This window comes from Brachyhypopomus gauderio, chromosome 2 (assembly GCF_052324685.1).
Source record: "Brachyhypopomus gauderio isolate BG-103 chromosome 2, BGAUD_0.2, whole genome shotgun sequence".
In the NCBI taxonomy this organism is placed as follows: Eukaryota; Metazoa; Chordata; class Actinopteri; order Gymnotiformes; family Hypopomidae; genus Brachyhypopomus; species Brachyhypopomus gauderio.
In genome coordinates, this window is record NC_135212.1 from 40,710,682 (window position 1) to 40,734,737 (window position 24,056).

At 44.5% G+C, this 24,056-nt stretch overlaps 4 protein-coding genes across 9 annotated transcripts in view; 3 read left to right on the forward strand and 1 right to left on the reverse strand.

Annotated features, from left to right (window-relative positions):
- Positions 1-82: 82 nt before the first annotated feature.
- On the forward strand, positions 83-3,081 carry mpv17l (MPV17 mitochondrial membrane protein like). The gene is made up of 4 exons (XM_076997499.1): positions 83-1,250; positions 1,474-1,544; positions 1,748-1,777; positions 1,928-3,081. The coding sequence occupies exons 1-4, from the start codon at positions 947-949 to the stop codon at positions 2,087-2,089; spliced, it is 567 nt and encodes a 188-aa protein (XP_076853614.1). The 5' UTR covers positions 83-946; the 3' UTR covers positions 2,090-3,081.
- A 368-nt stretch (positions 3,082-3,449) lies between these two features.
- On the forward strand, positions 3,450-5,885 carry LOC143505337 (transmembrane protein 238). The gene is made up of 2 exons (XM_076996120.1): positions 3,450-4,155; positions 4,832-5,885. Exon 1 carries the CDS (start codon positions 3,640-3,642, stop codon positions 4,141-4,143), a length of 504 nt encoding a protein of 167 aa, XP_076852235.1. The 5' UTR covers positions 3,450-3,639; the 3' UTR covers positions 4,144-4,155; positions 4,832-5,885.
- Positions 5,886-6,097: 212 nt separating this feature from the next.
- rrn3 (RRN3 homolog, RNA polymerase I transcription factor) lies at positions 6,098-12,168 on the forward strand. Its single transcript, XM_076996119.1, has 18 exons — positions 6,098-6,254; positions 6,941-7,081; positions 7,186-7,242; positions 7,339-7,428; positions 7,522-7,651; positions 7,747-7,806; positions 8,136-8,199; positions 8,373-8,442; positions 8,555-8,653; positions 8,805-8,897; positions 9,186-9,321; positions 9,453-9,583; positions 9,769-9,899; positions 10,148-10,332; positions 10,607-10,715; positions 10,844-10,996; positions 11,104-11,191; positions 11,363-12,168. Exons 2-18 carry the CDS (start codon positions 6,989-6,991, stop codon positions 11,513-11,515), a joined length of 1,842 nt encoding a protein of 613 aa, XP_076852234.1. The 5' UTR covers positions 6,098-6,254; positions 6,941-6,988; the 3' UTR covers positions 11,516-12,168.
- A 2,407-nt stretch (positions 12,169-14,575) lies between these two features.
- The window catches only part of LOC143505353 (syntaxin-binding protein 4), a 39,288-nt gene continuing 29,807 nt past the window's right edge, over positions 14,576-24,056 (reverse strand). For 4 of the 6 annotated variants that reach the window (XM_076996122.1, XM_076996121.1, XM_076996125.1 and 1 more), the window contains exons 13-22: positions 23,957-24,053; positions 23,741-23,868; positions 23,415-23,507; positions 21,384-21,449; positions 21,089-21,277; positions 20,568-20,684; positions 20,370-20,422; positions 20,146-20,273; positions 19,114-19,171; positions 14,576-16,520 (exon numbers count right to left, since the gene is read on the reverse strand). In XM_076996122.1, the coding sequence (XP_076852237.1) occupies positions 16,469-16,520; positions 19,114-19,171; positions 20,146-20,273; positions 20,370-20,422; positions 20,568-20,684; positions 21,089-21,277; positions 21,384-21,449; positions 23,415-23,507; positions 23,741-23,868; positions 23,957-24,053 (981 nt within the window). In that variant the 3' untranslated portion in view covers positions 14,576-16,468. The remainder of the gene's footprint in view (positions 16,521-19,113; positions 19,172-20,145; positions 20,274-20,369; positions 20,423-20,567; positions 20,685-21,088; positions 21,278-21,383; positions 21,450-23,414; positions 23,508-23,740; positions 23,869-23,956; positions 24,054-24,056) is intronic. The other 2 variants (XM_076996127.1, XM_076996123.1) reach the window with 2 other exon arrangements.

A 24,056-nucleotide genomic window follows, 5' to 3' on the forward strand; every position in this document is an offset into this window, starting at 1 on the left:
TCCGTGACCAACACCCCCCCCCCCCCCCCCCACCCGAGACGGGTTTAATATTTTTTACCTTTCTCTTCTAATGAAGATATTGTTGGCCTTTGAAAATGCACGCACCTTCCTAATCATCTTCCAAACATTTCCTATGTTAGCCCAGCTAAAGCACTAGTTTTCAAACAAGATTTCAAAATAGCCCAGCGGAATTATAAATTGCTAAGCACCCGCAATGGCAAGTTTAAATGGGAAAATAAGCGTAAGAAAAAAATATATCGATTTGTCTTATTACTAAATGGAGTGAGCTGCGCACATGCGCCGTTAATAAGATCGTCTTAAAATGCGGATGAACTTGTGCAGCGGCCTGTAAGCTCACGCCGACAGGCCCGTTCACATAGCTGTAAGATCTGACGCAAGCCTGGCGCGCACGGCCTGTATCTCCGACTACTGAGAGCAAACTCGCAGATTAACGGGGATTTGGTGACCACCGCACGAAGCAACAGGAAAACGCTTATGGATGTATGGACCTACTACCGGAACGGTTTCATTTAATTGCTAAATAGATCAGTCATCTTCTATTACAGTTTCATCTCACAGCGTATTTTAAAAGGAATATGTCCGTATGAACTATCCAAAAAAGTTAGTATATAATCCAATTTATCCAGCGCCGTTGTATATCGGTTACCTCATTTTCTGGTTGAGCGAACGTTCTTGACGTTTCATTGTTGTATGCAATTAATTATCCAAATGAATTAGAAAATCGGACATGAGTCGTCTGTTCTAGTGTCCTGTTTACTTCAAGCAGAGGTCAATGCATAGGCCTATAGACTATTAGATGCTGTCTGTTTAAACATAGGTTAACATGACGGGGGTGTAATCAATAACAAGCTAGTTTTCAACGAAAGCTTCCAACGAAAACATTGAAAGCAAAATACATTTCTAATTAGAAACTCGCTCATTAAAAATGAGCAAATTACTTTTCAAAAAAGCAAAAGTTTTTCCTTGGATAACTAACGTTACATTGTATGGATGCTTATTCGCTGGTGGGGACTTTGTGCATCAGTATATCGCTCACAGGGATAAAATTGACTGGAAGCGCACAAGAAATGTGGCGATTGTGGCGTGTAGTTTCCAGGGGAATTTTAACTACTTCTGGTTGCGAGCTTTGGAGCGACGATTCCCAGGAAAGTCACTAAGTATGATCTCCCGCAAGTTGTTTTTGGACCAGTGTTTTGCGTCACCACTAGCGACAAGTGTATTCTACACAGGTAACCGAACAACTTCGATGTTAAAATACTTGATCTTTAGCCGTTATTGGCTATGATTTATTGGCTCCGTATGCTTAAAACGTAATTGTAAATCACTCTTGGCTGCATAATATTTTCCCTGTTCATTTTTTAATTGGATCGCATCACCGTTTCAAATAAACGAATAGCTTTGAGATAAGTTAATTTAGACTATTAAACTGTAAGATGTCCGTTCTTTTTACAGGACTAAGTTTTTTGGAGGGCAAAGAAGATGTTTTTGAGGACTGGAGAGGAAAGTTTTTTAACACATATAAGGTAGGCTCTATGACTCTATTGACTTCATCAATGAACCTAACAATCAGATCATACACGCTGCACGCCAGAGTAATTAATTCAGACACCTCCACGTGGGACGAAAGCAGTTCGCGCCTACTGTGAACTACTTTTCATTAAAGTGACAATCTTATTCAAAATGAGCTGTTTGAACAGTGGTTTGAATGTATGTTTCTGAATTGCAGACTGGACTCATGTACTGGCCATTCATGCAGGTACTCTTTGTAGACATATACACAGGGTAGAATGCCTTGTTCTTTTGTTTTGTCAACACTTCCACTGTACACACTGTTCATTTTCTTTTAAAACTCATCGAGTATGTTTAGTACTGCGCTACCAAAACAGCACCTTTTCTGTTTCCTCAGTTTTGGAATTTCATGCTGATGCCACCCTACCTCCGCACGGCGTTCATGGGCTGCTCCGCGTTCATCTGGGCCACGTTTTTATGCGTTTCGCAGCAGAGCGGCGACGGGACCGCGGCCGTGGCTCTGCAGCGGATCCTGGCACGCTCCCCGGATGAGAAGTGAAAACAGCACAAAACAGCAGCGCTCGTGCCTTTACAGACCGACACGTCTGTCCTGCAGCAGTCAGGATTGAAAGCTCGTTGTGACCGGCGTACTGGTGATAGGTGTTCATTTCATGTGTTAATATTTCATAAACGAAAAGCTGTTTCTTGGCCTGAAATGTCTTTCATTACGTTAGACAGCCAGTGAAACTGGATAGCTTATAAAATATCCACCTTATTTAGACATCACTGTGTGGACCCAAACATTTTTCCTCAAAAACCCTTTGTTGATTTAATAAGTAATGCAGTAATGACCTTTTACAATGGTCCATCTGTCTTATTTGGAGAGAAAATCTATTTGTTATCAGGTTTGCAGTGCATTTCACACGTCACAAGTGGTTTATTATTACTATTTTAAAGAATCAATTTTAAAATAGTTTTGTTTTGGCCCCTAGTTTAATGTGGTGTTGGGTGCACATGTATCCGCATCCAAGACTGCCTTGCAGTTTGGAGTGTTTTCCCTGCTTCTAACTGAAACCATTCCATCACTTCCTCACCCTTCTGGAGTAGAACTGGACGTATTAGAGAAGAGAGAACACTGTATAGGAGAAAATATGAGGTTGGATCCATCGGCGCAGCAGATGGAAATTCTGAAGTGAGGGGGACCAAGCTGTACAATATATACGTTTATGCTTGTAGATGCTAGATTTCGGATGGGGTCAATATAAATCTGGAGGGGACATGTCCCCCCCGTCCCCAGTGCCATCTGCGCCCCTGGTTGGATCAGAGTTGGGGACTACTGCAGAAAGCAGAAAATTAGTGCTTTAATGGTCAAAGTTGACAGTCAGGTTTACTTTCAATTTTGTATAGGGTTTGTATTGATACAAAATCAATTTTGTATCAACCCACTGGTGCCAAGGACAACCTACATAATTTATCCTTCATCTGTTTATCCTTCCTGTAAGCCTACTGCCTCTTGTCTGCTCAAACTGAATAAATCACAGGTTAAAACCTCCCTTTGGTTTTTCCTCTAATCTGAATGTGTTTCTGATGGTCAATGAAACAAAATTAAACAAATATTGGGTTTGTGTTGATGCGATTGTTGCACTGTTGGTGAGATACTGTAATATGTGCATCTTCATTTTCATATTTTGTTTTAAATTATTATACATTTTGTTAATATAACATGACACGTGGGACCTTTTTCGAACACGACTGCACGTTAGATAATTAATAATTAATAGTCCATAGTAATAAATAATTAAAAATCCACTATTTCCAAACAGTACAGGGTCTACTTCTTCCACGGTTGGTGCGATCTGAAGATACCTTCATGTTGCGTTCTTACCTTTCTCTTCCTGTTACTTAAGGGCGCGCGCCCACGCCCTGTACAGCCACTCCCTTGTACAGCCACAGGTAGAGGGCAACGGCTTTTGTTCACCTGGCTACGTTTACCTGTAAACACGCGGATATTTCGAAAGCCTTTTTTCAAAATGCTCCCTTCAATAGAACAATGACTGTTTGACAAAACAATCCAGCGGGCAGCTAAAGGGTCCAAAACACCTTTTCGTCATGGAGGAAGTTTTCGGTGGCCTTGGGCGATGTTCTTGCGCGTTTTGGCTCGCAGTGGCGTTTGACGTATTTGGCCTAATAATACTTTTAGTGGGTGTTTTTGCAGACCTATTCTTCTATGACTTTCTTATATATGCAGGAGCCATAATCATTTTTTTGAGTCTTATATGGTGGGTTTTTTGGTATACCGGTAACATTGCGGTACCGCCCGAAGACCTCGAGGACGACGTCGGTTTGTTGAAAAAGGACAGAGGTTTTGTCGGCGTTTTGCGGAGAATGTCCAGCCGCCTTTCTAACGGAATCAGGAATTCTATAAGGAGAAATGGGACCACACGTGGTCACGGAACGATGCCCGGGCCGTCTGCTTACAGACGGGGTGGCGGTCGCCAGGTTCCGGTGACTCTTCCAATGAGCCCTCAAGAGGACCTGAATACCGTGTCTGCCACAGTAGCAGGGGAAACACGAGTGTCAGACAACCGTATCGCAGAGACGTCAGCCATATAACACACCTTGCAGGTTATTACCACATGCATGTGCCCAAATATACGTTACCCGATCACTGCTGTTTGCTTGCCTTTGTTAAGTTAATTTATCTAATAAGTTCCATTATTAGTGGTACCATGGGACTATTATGACTTGTTGAAACATGTGAGTATAGTCTAGGTAAACTTGTATATCTAGAGTTTAATATACATTTTATTGTCTATTATTTGTTCCCGTTTTAGTTTGAAAGGTTAATGAAGAAAGTTGCAGTTAACAAAGAAATGAGAACAGGAACGGTCCGCTTATCATGCTGTTAACCATTAACGCCATTACACCAAAGACTGGCATGTTAAAAAACACCTGACTGAAAAGTCAGATGCACAACGATAACACCTGTACTATGAGTGATGCTTTAACCTAATCCTGTACAGTTATTATTTTTCTTGCTGTAATTTATATAGATACATAGTTTATATAGTTATCTGTATATTGTATAAACTATTTTAATTACTATATTATGACTTGTAGGCGATAACTGAGATTTCAAAGGGTCAATCAAGCACATAGACATTCTTTGTTTAATACATATAATACATAATACAAAATAATTATTCAGCTGAATAAAATTCAGCTATGGAAACACAGGCAAAATGACAAAAATGTCAAATGAACAACTAAATAATTTAGTTTTCTTTTTTCTGTTCAACAGCGCTCAAAAGAAGAGGAATGTTCAGGACAGAGCTCACTTTACAAGCCGTACAATTTGTATAATTTTATGCTCTTTTGTAGTTTTGTGTTTACAGCTTCTTTTAATTTTTTTCAGTATTAACTGGTTTAATCTTATTTGTAATCTAATTAGATTTTTATCTTCGTTTATTGGCTGGGAAGGTTACAAATCATTACAAATGACCAAAGAGCAGGATTAAAATGCAATCATTAAGATAGTGGATTACACCAACACGGCTCTGCATACCGACTGACTGTATTACTTTTAAATTTCATTTTCAAATTTTGCATTTAAAATGAGCTATTAATGAATGAATTTTCTGTGAAAATGTAGACTATAACTCTGTTTTCTGGCTCTGACTTTAGACCTCTAGACACACAGTTGGGATGTCAGACACTGGAGGATAGTTTTCATCATACACCACATGGCGTTTTTCCTCACTGTTTACATGTGCACAAAACAAGTTCCTGGAATATGTATTATGTATACATAATAATATTATTATAAAATTATATTATATTCCTGTTTTAAGAATCAAAGAATTGCAGTTTATTTAAAGTTTGTTTGTTGCTTTCTGTCGTGTAGGCCCCATGTTTAAGGATATAGCCTAGCCATAATCCTACATGTGTTTAATTATTTGCATATGCTGCACATAGTGAGAACTGCACAGAACATCTTTGAAACACTGTAAAATATCCTGATTAGCGCTGATTAATAAAGCAAACTGTATTTTCTTAGACGTACTGTGTCTTTTCACAGATGTTTTGTCGTAGGCTGATATGTGGGTCTCCCTTACTGTTGAAACTTACTGCTTGTATCGTTTTTCCTCGAAGAACAGTGGCAGTCACTCTCCAGGACCTTTGAACAGTGTGTCGCGTTTTAAAGCTTGTTCGCGGTTATCTTTGTTTGCTCATATAAATGCAGAACGTCAGACCTTGTGGAGATGTCCAGAATTGTATGTACACACACACACACACACACACACACACACACACACACACACACACACACACACACACACACACACACACACACACCTAAACATTAATTAAGAAGCTGTAGATTATGCAATTGAACACAGCCAACAAAATTTAGCGTTGTGTTTGACAGAAATGTTGAAAAACGTCTGTGCTCTTCTGCCTAAAAAGAGCTATTCGGCCTAGCCACATAATAATGGAGACTTGGTCAAGATTGGTCCTGCTCCGGTTTCTAGCGCGTTTCCACGCCAAGGCGGTAGGTGGCACTCTCTGAAAGATCGGTGCGATGGCGTCGCTACACGGGCACCAAAACATCCAGATCGCTCATGCTTCCTGGTGTGGGGTGTTCAGCATGGGTCCGCACGCACGTTTTTGCCTAAGGAATAATTCCAACTTCAAATGAAGGCCTGTTTTTAAAAACACATCTGGTACGTGGCTACACTTAATTCCCTGCGTAATTAAACACAACGATAGGGTTGCCAACTTTTCAAGATCACCCTCCAGTGAGATTTGAACCTGGAGGAGGTGGCGAGTGTAAGTTGTTGACCGGGGGGGGGCGAATGTAAATTGACACAATAATGTAAATACAATGTAACAAATGGACACATATTAAGTATTATATCGCGATCGATCGATCGCCAGTGGTTGACGCCAGAGCGAACTAGTAACTCATTGAATCATAGATGTGGATCAGAGGTAAATAAACTAGATTTTTTTCGGCGTGAGAAATCGGATGTGTGGCGTGAGAGCGTGTGAAGACAGATAAATGCGTGTGTCTCACGCTCAATGCGTGAGAGTTGGCAACCCTGCAACGACCTGGACCCTCAGCCTCTCCAGCAGCCCGCAGTGGCGGAAACATGCCCAGACTTGTCTCCGGCACTGTCCGATTGATAAAGTTAACTAACGGCAATTCGATTGATCAAAACATGTACTGTAACGTTTTGAACATTGAAACCCCCGACGATACACACACGTGTCGCGTGTTTTAGCGCGAGGTGGGCAAAACCAGTGTACATAACGCACGGAGGAAAACCAGCCATGGACATCACTGTCGCTCAACGATCGTGGCTATTCATTCATTCATTAATTCCTATGATTTCTGCATTTTTTACAGTGAAGTTACAGGCTTAGCTAAGGTGGCTAGCGACCTGTCAGAGACAAGATGGAAGTGGAGAGAGATTTTATGAACAGTCCTCCGGTGAAAACGGTGCGTTTTGGAGGCAGCGTTGTCAACACATTGGCCAAGCTGAAACAGGTGAGATTGGAAGAAAAGACAGAATGACAGTAGTAGGTGACCAACATGGCAGTCACATCAGATAGCATTGAACACGTTGCTTGTCTGTCTGATTCTTTCTGAAGGGAGACACAAGCGATTATGAGATGATCAAAACTCAGCTCTCGGACCCAGATATAAAGGTTGGTCGCTGAATTACTGGATCAGGTGACCAGCATGAAGTGAAAAAGGTTATACACTAGCTAATGCCCTGATGGTATCTCCTCCTCCGATTGCAGGATGCCCAAATTATTAACTGGTTGCAGGAATTCAGGAGCTGCGTTACTCAGCTTGGCAAAGATCATGAGCACTTAATCCATGTTGTTTTGGTAAGTATGATCCTCCCTACCTTGATTTCGTGTGGTTACTTTAGACGCTGGGAAATGCATTGACGCGTACGCCTGTGGTTCTGTTTGGAGCAGAGGCTGCCGTGGCTCGGTCGGAGTCCGGCTGTGGTGGACGAGTACTTGGCTTTTCTCAATAATCTCGTCTCTGCCCAGACTGTTTACCTTAGACCCTGCCTCAAAATGGTAGTCTCCAATTTTACACCAAGTAAGTCTCATCATTCTAATTTCTTACTACCATGTTATTGGTTTTTTAAATATGCACTGAATAGTACGAGTTTTTTTTTATCATCTTTCTTCCAGAAAGAATAAAAATACAGGAAGGAAACGTGGATATTTCGGATTCGGACGATGATGATGAGAGTGCGTACAAATTCTTTTCAATGTCCACAGTTGGCTTGACGGTAGCCTGGATGCTGGTTCTGTTTCAGGGTCTCCATAATGACAGTGTGGTCTGATTGCAGTGTGTGACCAATAGTCTCCCCCCACCCCCCATAACAGAGTCCCATACTGAACATAGCTGGGGTCTCTTGTGAAATTATCACAAGATGATTTCTGGAAAGTGGTGTGGTGGCACGCGAGAGACAGAGGCGTTGTGTTTTGGGATGGATGCAATTGTTGAATCGTATGTAAACTTAGATCTACTCCACAGTCAAAATATCTAATTATTTGTCTCTTTCAAATATTTGTAGACCTACCCAGGATATTTGAACACTGTCATCAGGCCTTGCAGATGATTGCAAAATATGTGCCATCGTAAGTTAGCAGGGAAGCACACACACACACACACACACACACACACACACACACACACACACACACACACACACACACACACACACACACACACACACACACACACACACACACACCTTTGCGTCCTTCCAGATCCATGCTGAAAGCTGAACATTGGTTCCTTCTGTTTGCAGCACCAGTCGTTTTCTAATGCCAATCCTCACAGAGAACTTCCCTTTTGTGCAGAAATCGTCCAGAATGCTGGTAAGCCCAGAGGTCTCGAGTCCCCCACCCCTCCCCCACCCCTCCCCCTTCTTTTCAACTCTTCCGATTGCTGATGTGTTGCATGTTGTGTGTACTGTGTGTGTGTGCACAGGAGTGTTACGTCCACAACCTGCTGAGGATCACGGTCTACGTGCCGGCCCTGAGAAAGGACGTTCTGGAGCTCATCATCAACAAGATGCTTGCTTTGGATGTATGACCTTCACTGCTTCCCTTTGCTCTGCTCTCAGCACGCTCATTCAACCCTGAGCCTCGTTATCCACGTAGTGTTCCACTTCAATAGGAGTGGTGGGTTTTGGATGGATGCAGCTCAAAGGTGACGGTCCACTGTTACTGGCTTGCAGGTAACCGCCCCCCGGAGTGAGATTGAGGAAGTGGAGGCTTCAGCACAGCAGGATAAAGGCGAAAAGGCACGCGACGACTTCCTGTTTGACATGGTGAGCTGTAGAGCCTTAACAAGACTCGACAAACCCAGCAAAGTGTCATGAGTGAGCAGACCGAATGGCCTTCAGGAAGTCCCTCCTCGTGAACACACGACGTCTGTGGTGTGGTCCGCTGTGCCTTTCACCTCTGCTTTATGTTCACTCTCAGTTCTTTGTGTCTTACCCACCTCTAACATCTTTCTAGCATCAATGTTTGCCTCCTCTCTCCTTTCTCCCGTCTGAGCATTACCTCTCACTCTCTGCCTCTCTCCTTCTCTCCCTCCCTGTCCGTCCGTCTCTGAGGATGAGGATGAAGACTTGGCGATGAACAGCTCAGCGGGCATGGACAGCTCATTGATGGTCCACCCAGTGGCTGAAAGGCTGGACACTTTGATGGGGGTGCTGCTGGCCTTCATTAAAGACATGTGCCATGTTAACGGTGAGCAGTCACGTCACGTGTCGTATTAACAGCGAGAGGTCACATGTAGCATTAGCATCGAGAGGACACGTGTTGCGTTAACGTCGAGAGTTCGTATGCTGGGAGCCAATAGGAACTGCTGTGGCCAACAGGTTCCCTGGAAGTGGAGAGGGCCAAGACTCTGTACAGAGACCTGGTGGGCGTGTTCGACCGGCTGGTGCTGCCCACACACGCCTCCTGCCACGTGCAGTTCTGCGTGTTCTACCTGTGCAGCTTCCGTCTGGTGAGACTCCACACTACACGGCTGCAGAGCCACTGAACCCGAAGGGGCACCCAAACACCTGCCCCTTCTCCCGCTGACCACGGGACCACGGACCCTGGCTCTACTTCAGCTAGCACTCATCACCATCATTTGTTCTTGCTTGTGGTGTCTGCTGGACGTGTTTCTGTGTCTGTCCTGTGCTCCAGGGCTTAGCTGAGGCCTTCTTGGATCACCTGTGGAAGATTCTACAGAGTCCTTCTCAGCCAGCCGTTATCAGACAGGCCTCGGCCGGCTACATGGGCAGCTTCCTGGCCAGAGCCAAGTTCCTCCCCATCGCGTATGCTTGCAACACTCCCCTGCTCCTCACGCTTCTTTGAGCTCACTGAATTTACAAGTCTACTGACTTTTACAAGGAATATTACTAAACCTGCCTCACACATCTTCACTGCAGTGGTACACATTTCACAAAGGACATAATAATTGTACTTGACATGTTTTAGCATAAGAAAGTACAGTGTAGTTGTTTCTCTGTCAGACGCTGCCTACAAGAGATTTATAAAATGTACTAATTTCTCCTGCGTGCAGCACGGTGAAGGCTTGCCTGGATCTGCTGGTTTCTTGGCTCCACCTTTACATTGACACGCAGGACTCCGGCTCCAAGGCCTTCTGTGACGTCTCCCTGCATGGGCCCTTCTACGCCGCCTGCCAGGCTGTGTTCTACACCCTCATCTTCAGACACAAGCTCATCCTGGAGGGCAGTATGAGAAAAGGTCTGTCTCCAGGGACATCTGTTATCAACATTGCCTAGAAAACGTTTTTTTTTCAGACAAGTGACCAATTTTTAGATGCACAAGAAAATCTGGATTAATTTAAGCCTGTGTGTATGAATCATAAGCTCACCAGTGATGACATCATAACGTTCATGCGTATGTTCTTTGGCAATTATTTGCATATCAGTCCCTACGTATTTGCATACACAACAGCTCACAATTACCCATAAATGGACCATATGCAAATGTTGTACTTTGTGGTGTTGTGTGTCAGGTTTGGACTACCTGCAGAAGCTGAATCTGGAGCGGATAGTGATGTCTCGACTGAACCCGCTGAAGGTGTGCCTGCCCGCCGTCACCAACATGTTCGCCGCGATCACCAGGTAGGCCTGCATCACTCATCACACAGCAAAAACCCATAACTCCGCACGCAGGTCATGTGACTCAGCCCGCACGCAGGTCATGTGAACCCGTAAGCCTGTGTGTAACCTCGTGCCTGTCCTCTCTGTAGGAAGTACCAGCTGGTGTTCTGCTACACCATCATTGAACGCAACAACCGGAGCATCTTACCTGTCATCAGGAGCTCTATGGGTGGAGACTCCTTAACCACCAACACAAACCCTCTGGACACATTCTTCCCCTTTGACCCCTACCTGCTGAAGAGGTACGAGGTCCTTGTGTCTCTGCTTGATCCTGTTAAGAATAGGCAAAATAATTTTCTCTCGTTTCATGTTTCGACTTGCATGTTTCTGTCTGTCTGTTCATACTCAGGTCTGGAAAGCTTTTTGAATCAATTTACCAAGTGTGGGAAGAGCCGTCTGACTGCGTGTTGGATGTTCAGACCAGAGACGTCCGAAAGGTAAACATCCAAACATCTGTACCTAAAACAGTGTCGTGTTTCATGGGGGTGTTTGTGGGGTAGGACCGAGTCTCAGGCCCCCCCCACAGAGCAGTGGGGTTTAACGGGATGGTTCCTGGTCCTGCCTCGGTGCCTCACGTGTCCCGCTGATGCATGGTCCTCCTGTCCCAGGCTCCTGCGGAGGATGAGGACGATTTCCTGCATGGCCAAACCCCCCAGGGAGATGTGATGATGGGCGGGACGCCTGGTTCCTACGACGCGGCGCTGACCAGCCCCAGCAGTGTGGGATCTCCTCCCATCGCCTTCCTCCAGCGCCGCTTCTGACGCCACCGGCCACCACACCCACACACGCTGTACCGCAGCACACCACCACAAGGGGGCAATCACGGGCTGAGTGTTCAGGAGTTCTGCAGCCTCCAAAGGCGCTGTTCTGTACAGTATTGTACCACTCAACACACAAACAGCCGTGTGAGGTGGACTGTGGTGTGAGGGGGGACGTGTGGACAGCCACGTGAGGTGGACATGCAGACCTCGTGACTCTCTCTCTTTTGTACGTTTTAACGACAAAGCGATGAATAGAGATGCCCCTCAGTGTGCTAGAGGCATTTCTTCAGATTACCTGAATGTTCCCTAAATGGAGAACAAATGGAGTTGTGTTGCTTAATCTTGCGTTCTGAACCGAGACCAGGAGATTTGGGTATATTTGTATTACAATATTTTCTATTTATTAGGAAAGGAGATGTTTAAGCCTAGTGAAAATTAAAGGTGACTTAACACAGAAAATAAATCAAGAGCCCAGCGGTTACCGTCCTACGATTGTTACAGCATTATGAGCAGGTTAGAAGCTGTTTGAAATAATCTTTTCCTTTTAGATTTTATTCCCCCCTTATATATTGTTTTTTCTTCTGCCTTGTTCAAAGTAAATAAATGAACTAAGTATTAAAATAATTTCAAAATAAAGATTACATAGCCAGTTATGAATTTTTTTTCCAGTGTCTCGCTGTTAACACAATATGATATCCTGCCCCAGTGAAACTGATTCTTAAATATTATTGGGTAGTTTTTAAGTTTTAAGCCACTTGTCTCATCAGGAAGGGGTTTGTTTGTTAAATCTCTACAGGAAACTATTTTCCAACTGCTGTTGAACAAAGATTCACATACAACCTGCATTTGGGATTCGTGTTGTCTTAAGAATTAGTAAAACCTCCTAGTGGTGATGATAGACATTTCTCTTTGAGTGCATCTGTGAGATTGTACATAGATTAACTAGACTCTTTGAACCATAGAAACAGATTAATCAGCCTCTATGAACCACACACACCCCTGCACTACAGACATCCAAACTTCATGTGGCCTTCAGATTAGTTCAAGAACAGTGCACAGAAAGCTTCATGGAATGGGTTGCATCCAAGCCATACATCGAGAAGCCTCTCGCTGCAGCCTGCAGGAAGGCGGAGTTGGACATCCAACCCCGCCCACATCCAACTCCACCCTCTTCTCAAGTCCGAAGCCACGCCCATGTTACGTTCGAAACTCGGACTGTTTTTGCTCCCAGTAAACAGAACTGCCAGAACTATTTACGTGTGTTTTATAAGTGTTTTAAGTGCAGAAGTGCATTTTAAGTGCATTTTCAAGTACTTTAGCCTAAATTCCAGCACTTTTCAAATCTGAAACACAATACAACATTAAAATTGGTCAGGTAAATGTTCCTTCCTCTGTGTTTGAGGGGTGTTTCTTTATACTACCACATATCGTTTCAGGAGGACACTGCAAAGAATGTGACGCGCGCGAGTTGCGCGGAGTCGCGCACTACGGTCACTCACGAAAGTATAACTAGCTTTATAGGGGAGACACGGAAAGGCATCGCTAAAAAGGAGAGCTCTTATGTGATTTAGGAATGTGGATCTTGTGTTTAAAAATGTCTTTTATAGAATTATTTGTTCAATTAATTGGTTCAACGCAGACAGATTTCTTCATAACTTATAATTAGTAGGCTTGAAAGTTACCGGATCGAGGCAGACAGTTCCCGGAACGTACCCTTCAAAATGAAAGAGTTCCAACAGGATCCGGCTCAAATTAAGCCCTGATTACACCCTTCTCCATTACCAACATTACCAACATACCCCTTCTCTATCACCAACATTATCAGTAAACATTTTAATTGTGTACTTATAGTAGCAGAGTTGCCAACTCTCACGCATTGAGCGTGAGACACACGCATTTGACCGTCTTCACACGCTCTCACGCCACACATCCTATTTCTCACGCCGAAAAAAATCTAGTTTATTTACCTCTGATCTACATCTATGATTCAATGAGTTACTAGTTCGCTCTGGCGCCAACCACCGGCGATCGATCTATCGCGATATAATACTTTATTTGTGTCCATTTTACATCCCCCCGTCAACATTTTACGTTCGCCACCCAATAAATAAAAATAATGAATAACATACGTGGAACGATACACAAAGTAAACGAGGTATGTGTAAATTAAGCGCAACGACGTGTCTCTTGAACACTTGTGAGTTATTATGCGTATTTTCAAGTACCACTTATTCTCGAATGAAGAAGTAGTGGGTTGGCGCACGACAGCGCATTAGAGGGTGGAGTTGGATGTGGGCGGGGTTGGATGTCCAACTCCGCCTTCCTGCAGGCTGCAGCGAGACATACTTGCATACATCAGCAAGTGCAATGCAAAGCGTTGGATGCAGTGGTGTAAAGCACGCGGCCACTGGACTCTAAGAGTAGTGGAGGCACGTTCTCTGTTGTGACGAATCTCGCTTCTCCATCTGGCAATCTGATGGACGAGTATGGGTTTGGGGTTTGGCGGTTGCCAGGAGAACAGAATTTGTCTGATTCAATTGTGCCAAGTGTAAAGTTTTGTGGAGGGGGGATTATGGTGTGGGGTTGTTTTTCAGGAGCTGGGCTTGGCCCCTTAGTTCCAGTGAAAGGAACACTGAATGCTTCAGTATACGAAGACATTTTGGACAATTCCACACTCCCAACTTTGAGAAATTTGGAGCTGGCCCCTTCTTCTTCAAACATGACTGTGTAACAGTACACAAAGCAAGGTCCATAAAGACATGGATGACAGAGTCTGGTGTGGATGAACTTCAACCCGATTGAACTCCTTTGGGATGAATTAGAACGGAGACTGAGTGCCAGGCCTTATCTAACTACAAAGGGTGGACCAATGTCATATTGAACCCTATGGATTATGAATGGGATGTCACTTAAGCTCATATGTGACTCAAAGAAGGTGAGCAAATACTACTGGCAATATAGTTTAACTTTATCCCTCCTGCACCCCAAGTGTCACCCATTCCAGGTCTAGCCCTTGTTTTGTTTTCTCTTCAGCCCCTAGATGAGGGAAACAAACACTCCTCACATTCTCTTGCCTTTAATAAAAACAATAAAACAAAATGATGCAATCTAGTTACATAACAGGTTTACACATCAGCATTTTCAAGCATGTGCAGTTCAGATCACAAACACAAACAGCACAAACCTTAGATACAATATTGAACATGCTCCCACCACTTTAGCCTCAGGTGAGCAGACCAATGCTCTGAACTCTTGAACACTAACCGGTATTGCCCAGGTGGCTCGGGAGTGGGATAACCTGAAGCACAGGTTGTGCAGCTGGTGCTGAACTAAGCAGTTTTGGTGCCATGCTGCACAACAGCCTCCAAAGTCTCCCAAGACCCAAATCCCACCTGTGCAAAGAGTCATGTGGGAAGTCCAGCAGCCACAAGGGGGAGCCAGAATCTAAAGAATACAGTCATCAGCAAATTCATCAGGTCCTAGTCCCCCATGAACACTGCAAGAGTCCTAACAGAAATGGGACATATAGTTACGATCTCAAAAGTCTAAAACAGCAATTGCTAAATGGGCGTAATGAGCAAGCATGGTATTTATTATTCCATTTATAATAAATGCCTGAAAATAGAAAATCTCCAAAATCTGTCAACTTTTCATCAGCAAGTAAATACATGTACTGGAGACCATCACTATGAACGCAGAAGTGCTCAGCTATGGAGAGACAAGCAAGGCCTGCAAAGTAGAGTGAAAGACTGTAGTGACTGTAAAGTGATGTAGTGTAAACCTTTCCTCAGAAGAATGACCATAATGTGATGTAGTGTAAACCTCTCCTCTGTATAGTCACTGTAAAGTGATATGGAGTGATGTGGTGTGAGACTCGTTGTGGAGTGATGTACTGTAAGACTCCGCTGTGGAGTGATGTATTGTAACAGTCTGTTGTGGAGTGATGCATTGTAACACTTGGTTGTGGAGTGATGTACTGTAAGACTCGATTGTGAAGTGATGTATTGTAACACTCGGTTGTAGAGTGATGTATTGTAACACTCGGTTGTGGAGTGATGTATTGTAACACTCGGTTGTGGAGTGATGTACTGAAAGACTCGGTTGTGGAGTGATGCATTGTAAGACTCCGTTGTGGTGTGATGCATTGTAAGACTCATTTCTGGAGTGATGAGTTGTAAGACTAGTTTCTGGAGTGATGAGTTGTAAGACTCGATTGTGGAGTGATGCATTGTAAGACTTGGTTGTGGAGTGATGTAAGACTCGGTTGTAGAGTGATGTGGTTTATGACTGTAGAGTGACTGTATAGTCATGCATTGAAAACTCATCTGAGTGACTATACAGAGGACTGGTGCTGTGCGGACAATAACAACTAGGCTAGACTATAACATTGCCCTTTACATACGAAGCCTGAATTCTTTATCACACCTGATCTCCTTACCAGTATCTGCACTTCATAGGATTAATTTAATACAGAGATTAGCATTAATTTGCTTCAAATTAGGCTGGCTTTAGTCATCAGCAGAGCTTATGAATCTAGGTGTTTTGAAAGATTTTCTTTAGAAGTTACTCACCAGTTTTATATTCTAATTAAAGCTCCACTGGTGATGGATGGAGATTTGGAGAGAACCATAAAGTTTGAATCTATTGGTTTTGATGTGGTCAAAGACCAGATTAAACACCTCTCAGTGTCTCAGTATCTCACCAATCTGCATTCAAACTTTGTTTCTAAACAAAAATCAAGTAACACTGCAGATCCTATATGCAAATATGCAACCATCTTATTAAAAACACCTAACAAGCACAATCAGTAAAGTCCTCCTCATTCTGAACACTCTACCAATATTACCTATTTTATGAATATTCGTATCTGTGAAGGAAGCGAAAGTGTGTGAATTTCTAGTGGAGTGATGTGGCTGAGTGCTGTGTTCGGGTTTCTCAGCTCCTGAGGATCCTTTAGACATATTCCTTCTCTCTGGTAGCACCGTAAGGAGGAGGGGCTTCAGGCCTATGTAACACAGACACACAAATGTTAGCATGCTAACTGGTAAAGGTACAGTGAGGAGAACAAGTATTTGATACGCTGCCGATTTTGCTGATTTTCACACTTGCAATGCATGTAGAAATCTGTAATATTTATCATAGGTGCTCTTCAAGTGTGAGTGATGGAATCTAAAAACAAAATCCAGAAAATCACACTGAATGACTTTTAAATCATTAATTTGCATTTTATTGCAGGAAATAAGTATTTGATACATCAGAAAAACGAAACTTAATACTTGGTACAGAAACCTTTGTTTGCGATTACAGAAGCAAGACGTTTTCTGTAGTTCTTTACAAGGTTTGCGCACACTGCAGCAGGGATTTTGGCCCACTCCTCCATACAGATCTTCTCCAGATCCTTGAGGTTTCTAGGCTGTCGCTGGGCAACACAGAGTTTAAGGTGTCTCCAGAGATTTTCGATCAGGTTCAGATCTGGAGACTGGCTAGGCCACTCCAGGACCTGGAGATGCTTCTTATGTAGCCACTCCTTAGTTGCCCGGGCGGTGTGCTTCGGGTCACTGTCATGTTGATAGACCCAACCGCGACCCATCTTCAGTGCTCTTACTGAGGGGAAAAAGGTTGTTGGCTAATATCTTGCGATACATGGCTCCATTCATCCTCCCCTCAATGCAGTGCAATCCAGTTTGCAGAAAAGCATCCCCAAACCATGATGCTTCCACCTCCGTGTTTCACTGTAGGGATGGTGTTCTTGGGTTTACTCTTCCTTCTTTTTCCTCCAAACACAGCAAGTGGAGTTTAGACCATAAAGCTCTATTTTCATCTCATCTGACCAAATTTTGTCCCTGATGTCCTTGCACAACTCTCTGGTCTTGGCCATTGCGGTGAGGTTGGAGTTTGTGTTTCTATTTAGTTTGTTTCTATTTACTTCAAACAGGTGCAGGTAATACAGGTAACGAGTGGAGAACAGGAGGGCCTCTTAAAGAACAACTAACAGGTCTGTGAGAGCCAGAATTCGTACTGTTTGGTAAGGTATCAAATACTTATTTCCTAAAATAAAATGCCAATTAATGATTTAAAAGTCATTCAGTGTGGTTTTCTGTATTTTGTTTTTAGATTCCATCACTCACACTTGAAGAGCACCTATGATAAATATTACAGATTTCTACATGCATTGCAAGTGTGAAAACCAGCAAAATCGGCAGCGTATCAAATACTTGTTCTCCTCGCTTTAACTTCATTTCCCTTTACAATTAAGCTTGTGTATTCTATGGCTAGAGATGAATGATTCAGAACTGTGTGATTTAATCCTGATTATTTACATTAACATGCTTCAAAAATAAGCCCCGGCACCAATAAATGTAGTGGCAGATTTAAAAAAATCCCTTGCCAAAGCATAATTGCAAACAGGCAATTGTGAGGCCGTGTTCTGTCAGTAACAGGGTCTGCAAGTCTCCCCATGTGCTTGAATGCAGCTTCAGAGGTAAAAGGCTGATGGCATAATCATCTACTACATGCTCTTTCCAGCACCCTGCTATACTTTACCACCACCACCACCACCACCACTCCACCCCTGCTATACTTTACCACCACCACCACCACCACCACTCCACCCCTGCTACACTTTACCACCACCACCACCACCACCACCACCACCACCACTCCACCCCTGCTACACTTTACCACCACCACCACCACCACCACTCCACCCCTGCTACACTTTACCACCACCACCACCACCACCACTCCACCCCTGCTATACTTTACCACCACCACCACCACCACCACTTCACCCCTGCTACACTTTACCACCACCACCACCACCACCACCACCACCACCACTCCACCCCTGCTACACTTTACCACCACCACCACCACTCCACCCCTGCTACACTTTACCACCACCACCACCACCACCACCATCACCACTCCACCCCTCCTCCACTTTACCACCACCACCACCCCCCCACCACTCCACCCCTGCTCCACTTTACCACCACCACCACCACCACCACCACCACCACCACCATCACCACTATCAACACTCCACCCCTCCTCCACTTTACCACCACCACCACCACCACCATCACCACTATCAACACTCCACCCCTGCTACACTTTACCACCATCAACACTCCACCCCTCCTCCACTTTACCACCACCACCACCACCACCACCACCATCACCACTCCACCCCTCCTCCACTTTACCACCACCACCACCACCACCACCCCCCCACCACTCCACCCCTGCTCCACTTTACCACCACCACCACCATCACCACTATCAACACTCCACCCCTCCTCCACTTTACCACCACCACTCCACCCCTGCTACAATTTACCACCACCACCATCACCACTCCACCCCTGCTATACTTTACCACCACCACCACCATCACCACTATCAACACTCCACCCCTCCTCCACTTTACCACCATCAACACTCCACCCCTCCTCCACTTTACCACCACCACTCCACCCCTGCTACAATTTACCACCACCACCATCACCACTCCACCCCTGCTACAATTTACCACCACCACCATCACCACTCCACCCCTGCTATACTTTACCACCACTCAGCTCTGAGGAACTCACTCTGTTCCACCCTCGAGCTCAGGGCCAGCGGCACGTGCCTCGTTGGTCTGTGGTAACACTGCAAAGGAGAGTCACAAACAAAATCCCATAAGGAAGGTTCAGTGTTGAAGGTGCTTTATTATGAATGTGTACTATATTATTAAAAAAACAATAATATCTAAAATTGGCCTGTGCTCTGTTGTTCTGGGGTCAGGTGGTATATAAATTGGCCTGTGCTCTGTTGTTCTGGGGTCAGGAGGTATATAAATTGGCCTGTGCTCTGTTGTTCTGGGGTCAGGTGGTATATAAATTGGCCTGTGCTCCGTTGTTCTGGGGTCAGGAGGTATATAAATTGGCCTGTGCTCTGTTGTTCTGGGGTCAGGTGGTATATAAATTGGCCTGTGCTCCGTTGTTCTGGGGTCAGGAGGTATATAAATTGGCCTGTGCTCTGTTGTTCTGGGGTCAGGTGGTATATAAATTGGCCTGTGCTCTGTTGTTCTGGGGTCAGGAGGTATATAAATTGGCCTGTGCTCTGTTATTCTGGGGTCAGGTGGTATATAAATTGGCCTGTGCTCTGTTGTTCTGGGGTCAGGTGGTATATAAATTGGCCTGTGCCCTGTTGTTCTGGGGTCAGGTTGTATATAAATTGGCCTGTGCTCCGTTGTTCTGGGGTCAGGCGGTATATAAATTGGCCTATGCTCTGTTGTTCTGGGGTCAGGCGGTATATAAATTGGCCTATGCTCTGTTGTTCTGGGGTCAGGTGGTATATAAATTGGCCTATGCTCTGTTGTTCTGGGGTCAGGTGGTATATAAATTGGCCTGTGCCCTGTTGTTCTGGGGTCAGGTGGTATATAAATTGGCCTATGCTCTGTTGTTCTGGGGTCAGGTGGTATATAAATTGGCCTATGCTCTGTTGTTCTGGGGTCAGGTGGTATATAAATTGGCCTGTGCCCTGTTGTTCTGGGGTCAGGTGGTATATAAATTGGCCTGTGCTCCGTTGTTCTGGGGTCAGGCGGTGTGTAAATTGTGTATGGTGCAAGTTCCTTTACTCACTGCGATCATCTACACAGAGAGAGCAGACTGCATTAACAAGGTCTTTGGCCTCAGCTACAAGCTGGTTGGTGGGATCTGGGAGGGAGGGTGTATCTGGACGTTCCTTGGCTAGTGCAGACTTGGGTGTCCTGTGGGGAAGGAGGGAGTGGTGCTCTGGTTATCTCACTCTGGTTATCAGCAGAGCTTATGGAGCATTTTGAGAACTTTTCTTTTGAGTCACTCACCGTTTTTTTTCCATTGTAATTAAACCCCCACTGGTGAGAAATGTGTGAACATTCTATAAGAAAGCAAAAGGAGAGTTAGAGAAAGTTCTCAGATTTCTTTACCAATCAGCAGCTATTCTGAGATTTACCTGAATAATTACAGTAAAAACCCAAATCTATGTGTTTGTCAACCATCACATACAGGTGAGTCAAGTTTACCTGAGCAAAACTGACCAGCTTCTTATTGGAGGTTTCAAGTTGTTTCCTGGTGAGTTCAGACTTTCTCAGCTGACTGTCGATGACAGAAAGCCTCTTGTTCATCTCCAACATGTCTTCCTATGATTAGAAACATGATTTTAACACCATGCTTCAAACTCAGTCAGGTGCAGTTCTGCTCTTAAAGACCAGGCTATGCAGACAAACTGATGCTTTATAAGGGAAAAAAAAACCTGTCATTTAAAAATGTGAACCTGCTTCATTTGAAGAGCTTGGGCATTTTTATCAGGATGTATGAAGAACTACTAGGCTAAGAACAGACTTATAATAGACGTAGAACAGACTCTTAGAATATACTCAAAATAAGACACTTAGAACAGACTCAAAATAGACTCTTAGAACAAGCTTAGAACTACAACTGAAGATGGTTTCTAGATAAGCATGATAGAAGCTTCCTTTCATCCTTTAATGGAATGGTGGCCTTAAGGCCAACCTCGCGGTGCAGTGCAACAGGAAGTGCTCACGTTAGTGCCCTGCAGACTTGTTCGCTTCCTGTCAGCGAGCTGATTGTTCAGGTCTTTGATCTCAGCCTCCAGGAGTCGGATGACCTCCTCATAGTCCTGCTCAGCTGTGCTGGTCTTCTTCGGCACGGCCTCAGCTCTCTGCACGTGGCTCCTTAATGTCTTGTTCTCCTCCACGGTGGTTGTGGCTTTCTGAAACCCACGTTCGCATGAAGGAGCTCAAATGAGGCTCTACAGATAATTCTGTGCGTCACACTATGATATATAATGTCCAGAAAATCAATTAAAAATTGTTTACCTCTGCTGTCTTCTCAAGATGCTCTTCAAGAGATTTACTACTGTTCTGTGTGTCCTCTAGTAAATCCTGTGGGTAAAACAAATATTCTAGAGCAAACCCCTTCAAACACATTGAATACTTAATAAGACAGACGGTGTGTGAAGTCTAAGAGGGTAAAGACAGCCAGTCGCTGTTCACTAACACTGTTCACCTTATACTGCTTCATCTGCAGGTGTTCACTAACACTGTTCACCTTCAACTGCTTCATCTGCAGGTGTCCACCAACACTGTTCACCTTCAACTGCTTCATCTGCGGTGTCCACCAACACTGTTCACCTTACATTGCTTCATCTGCAGGTGTCCACCAACACTGTTCACCTTATACTGCTTCATCTGCAGGTGTTCACTAACACTGTTCACCTTATACTGCTTCATCTGCAGGTGTTCACCAACACTGTTCACCTTCAACTGCTTCATCTGCAGGTGTTCACCAACACTGTTCACCTTACATTGCTTCATCTGCAGGTGACCACCAACACTGTTCACCTTCAACTGCTTCATCTGCAGGTGTTCACCAACACTGTTCACCTTACATTGCTTCATCTGCAGGTGTCCACCAACACTGTTCACCTTACACTGCTTCATCTGCAGGTGTCCAACACTGTTCACCTTACACTGCTTCATCTGCAGGTGACCACCAACACTGTTTACCTTACACTGCTTCATCTGCAGGTGACCACCAACACTGTTCACCTTATACTGCTTCATCTGCAGGTGTTCACTAACACTGTTCACCTTATACTGCTTCATCTGCAGGTGTTCACTAACACTGTTCACCTTATACTGCTTCATCTGCAGGTGTCCACCAACACTGTTCACCTTATACTGCTTCATCTGCAGGTGTCCACCAACACTGTTTACCTTCAACTGCTTCATCTGCAGGTGTTCACCAACACTGTTTACCTTATACTGCTTCATCTGCAGGTGACCACCAACACTGTTCAGCTTCAACTGCTTCATCTGCAGGTGACCACCAACACTGTTCACCTTCAACTGCTTCATCTGCAGGTGTCCACCAACACTGTTCACCTTATACTGCTTCATCTGCAGGTGTTCAACAACACTGTTCACCTTACATTGCTTCATCTGCAGGTGTCCACCAACACTGTTCACCTTATACTGCTTCATCTGCAGGTGTTCACCAACACTGTTCACCTTATACTACTTCATCTGCAGGTGTTCACCAACACTGTTCACCTTACATTGCTTCATCTGCAGGTGTCCACCAACACTGTTCACCTTATACTGCTTCATCTGCAGGTGTTCACCAACACTGTTCACCTTATACTGCTTCATCTGCAGGTGTTCACCAACACTGTTCACCTTATACTGCTTCATCTGCAGGTGTTCACCAACACTGTTCACCTTCAACTGCTTCATCTGCAGGTGTTCACCAACACTGTTCACCTTCAACTGCTTCATCTGCAGGTGTTCACTAACACTGTTCGCCTTATACTGCTTCATCTGCAGGTGTTCACCAACACTGTTCACCTTCAACTGCTTCATCTGCAGGTGTCCACCAACACTGTTCACCTTCAACTGCTTCATCTGTAGGTGTCCACCAACACTGTTCACCTTACATTGCTTCATCTGCAGGTGTCCAACACTGTTCACCTTATACTGCTTCATCTGCAGGTGACCACCAACACTGTTCACCTTATACTGCTTCATCTGCAGGTGACCACCAACACTGTTCACCTTATACTGCTTCATCTGCAGGTGACCACTAACACTGTTCACCTTATACTGCTTCATCTGCAGGTGTCCACTAACACTGTTCACCTTATACTGCTTCATCTGCAGGTGTTCACTAACACTGTTCACCTTATACTGCTTCATCTGCAGGTGTTCACTAACACTGTTCACCTTATACTGCTTCATCTGCAGGTGTTCACTAACACTGTTCACCTTATACTGCTTCATCTGCAGGTGTTCACTAACACTGTTCACCTTATACTGCTTCATCTGCAGGTGTTCACTAACACTGTTCACCTTCAACTGCTTCACCTGCAGGTGCAGCTGCTTCACCTTGGACTGCCACTGCTCCACCTCCTCACTGCTGTAGCTGCACTCTGAACCATATGTCTGAAGGGAAAAATGACACGGAGTGTGAGTGTGTGTTTGTGTCTGTGTATAAGACTTTGTCTTGTAGAAGACATGCAGTATGCTAAAAATACACCAGTGTTTGCATTACGAAATCAGAAGAGCTGACGCTGTGCACAAGCATGGCTGTCAGATCCAGCCAATAAAAACACTGCAAATCTCAACGTCTATTCCATATCAGAACAAAACAGCTCATTCGCCCGCAATAAACTCACAGGTGAATGGAAGGCAGATATGTCCATCAAACTGGCTGCTTCATGATAGGAGAACAGGAAGGGTCCCTGGGCCAGCCCCGCCTCCTCCAGCTTGTCACGATACACTTTGGACGTGGCTTCTACAAACTCTAATTCATCAAAGGATGGGGTTCAGTTACAAATTTGTAGGTGTAACACCTACATGTAGGTGGGTGTGGTATGAGCAGCCCAACTCACCTGCGTAAGACACCGTCCCCTGAGCGTCTGCGGACAGACTGTCTCTGAGTCTCTGCCTCTTCTCCTCAGTGATGTCCAGCCCCAGGTACAAAAGAGCCTG

Bases quoted from the DNA above. Each gene is read 5' to 3' on its own strand.
- mpv17l (XM_076997499.1), top strand. From the start codon at position 947: ATGAGCAAATTACTTTTCAAAAAAGCAAAAGTTTTTCCTTGGATAACT. The intron at 1,251-1,473 runs GTAACCGAACAA...TTCTTTTTACAG, and splicing joins GACAAGTGTATTCTACACAG to GACTAAGTTTTTTGGAGGGC. The intron at 1,545-1,747 runs GTAGGCTCTATG...TCTGAATTGCAG, and splicing joins AGTTTTTTAACACATATAAG to ACTGGACTCATGTACTGGCC.
- LOC143505337 (XM_076996120.1), top strand. From the start codon at position 3,640: ATGGAGGAAGTTTTCGGTGGCCTTGGGCGATGTTCTTGCGCGTTTTGG.
- rrn3 (XM_076996119.1), top strand. From the start codon at position 6,989: ATGGAAGTGGAGAGAGATTTTATGAACAGTCCTCCGGTGAAAACGGTG. The intron at 8,200-8,372 runs GTAAGTTAGCAG...TTCTGTTTGCAG, and splicing joins ATTGCAAAATATGTGCCATC to CACCAGTCGTTTTCTAATGC. The intron at 8,443-8,554 runs GTAAGCCCAGAG...GTGTGTGCACAG, and splicing joins AGAAATCGTCCAGAATGCTG to GAGTGTTACGTCCACAACCT.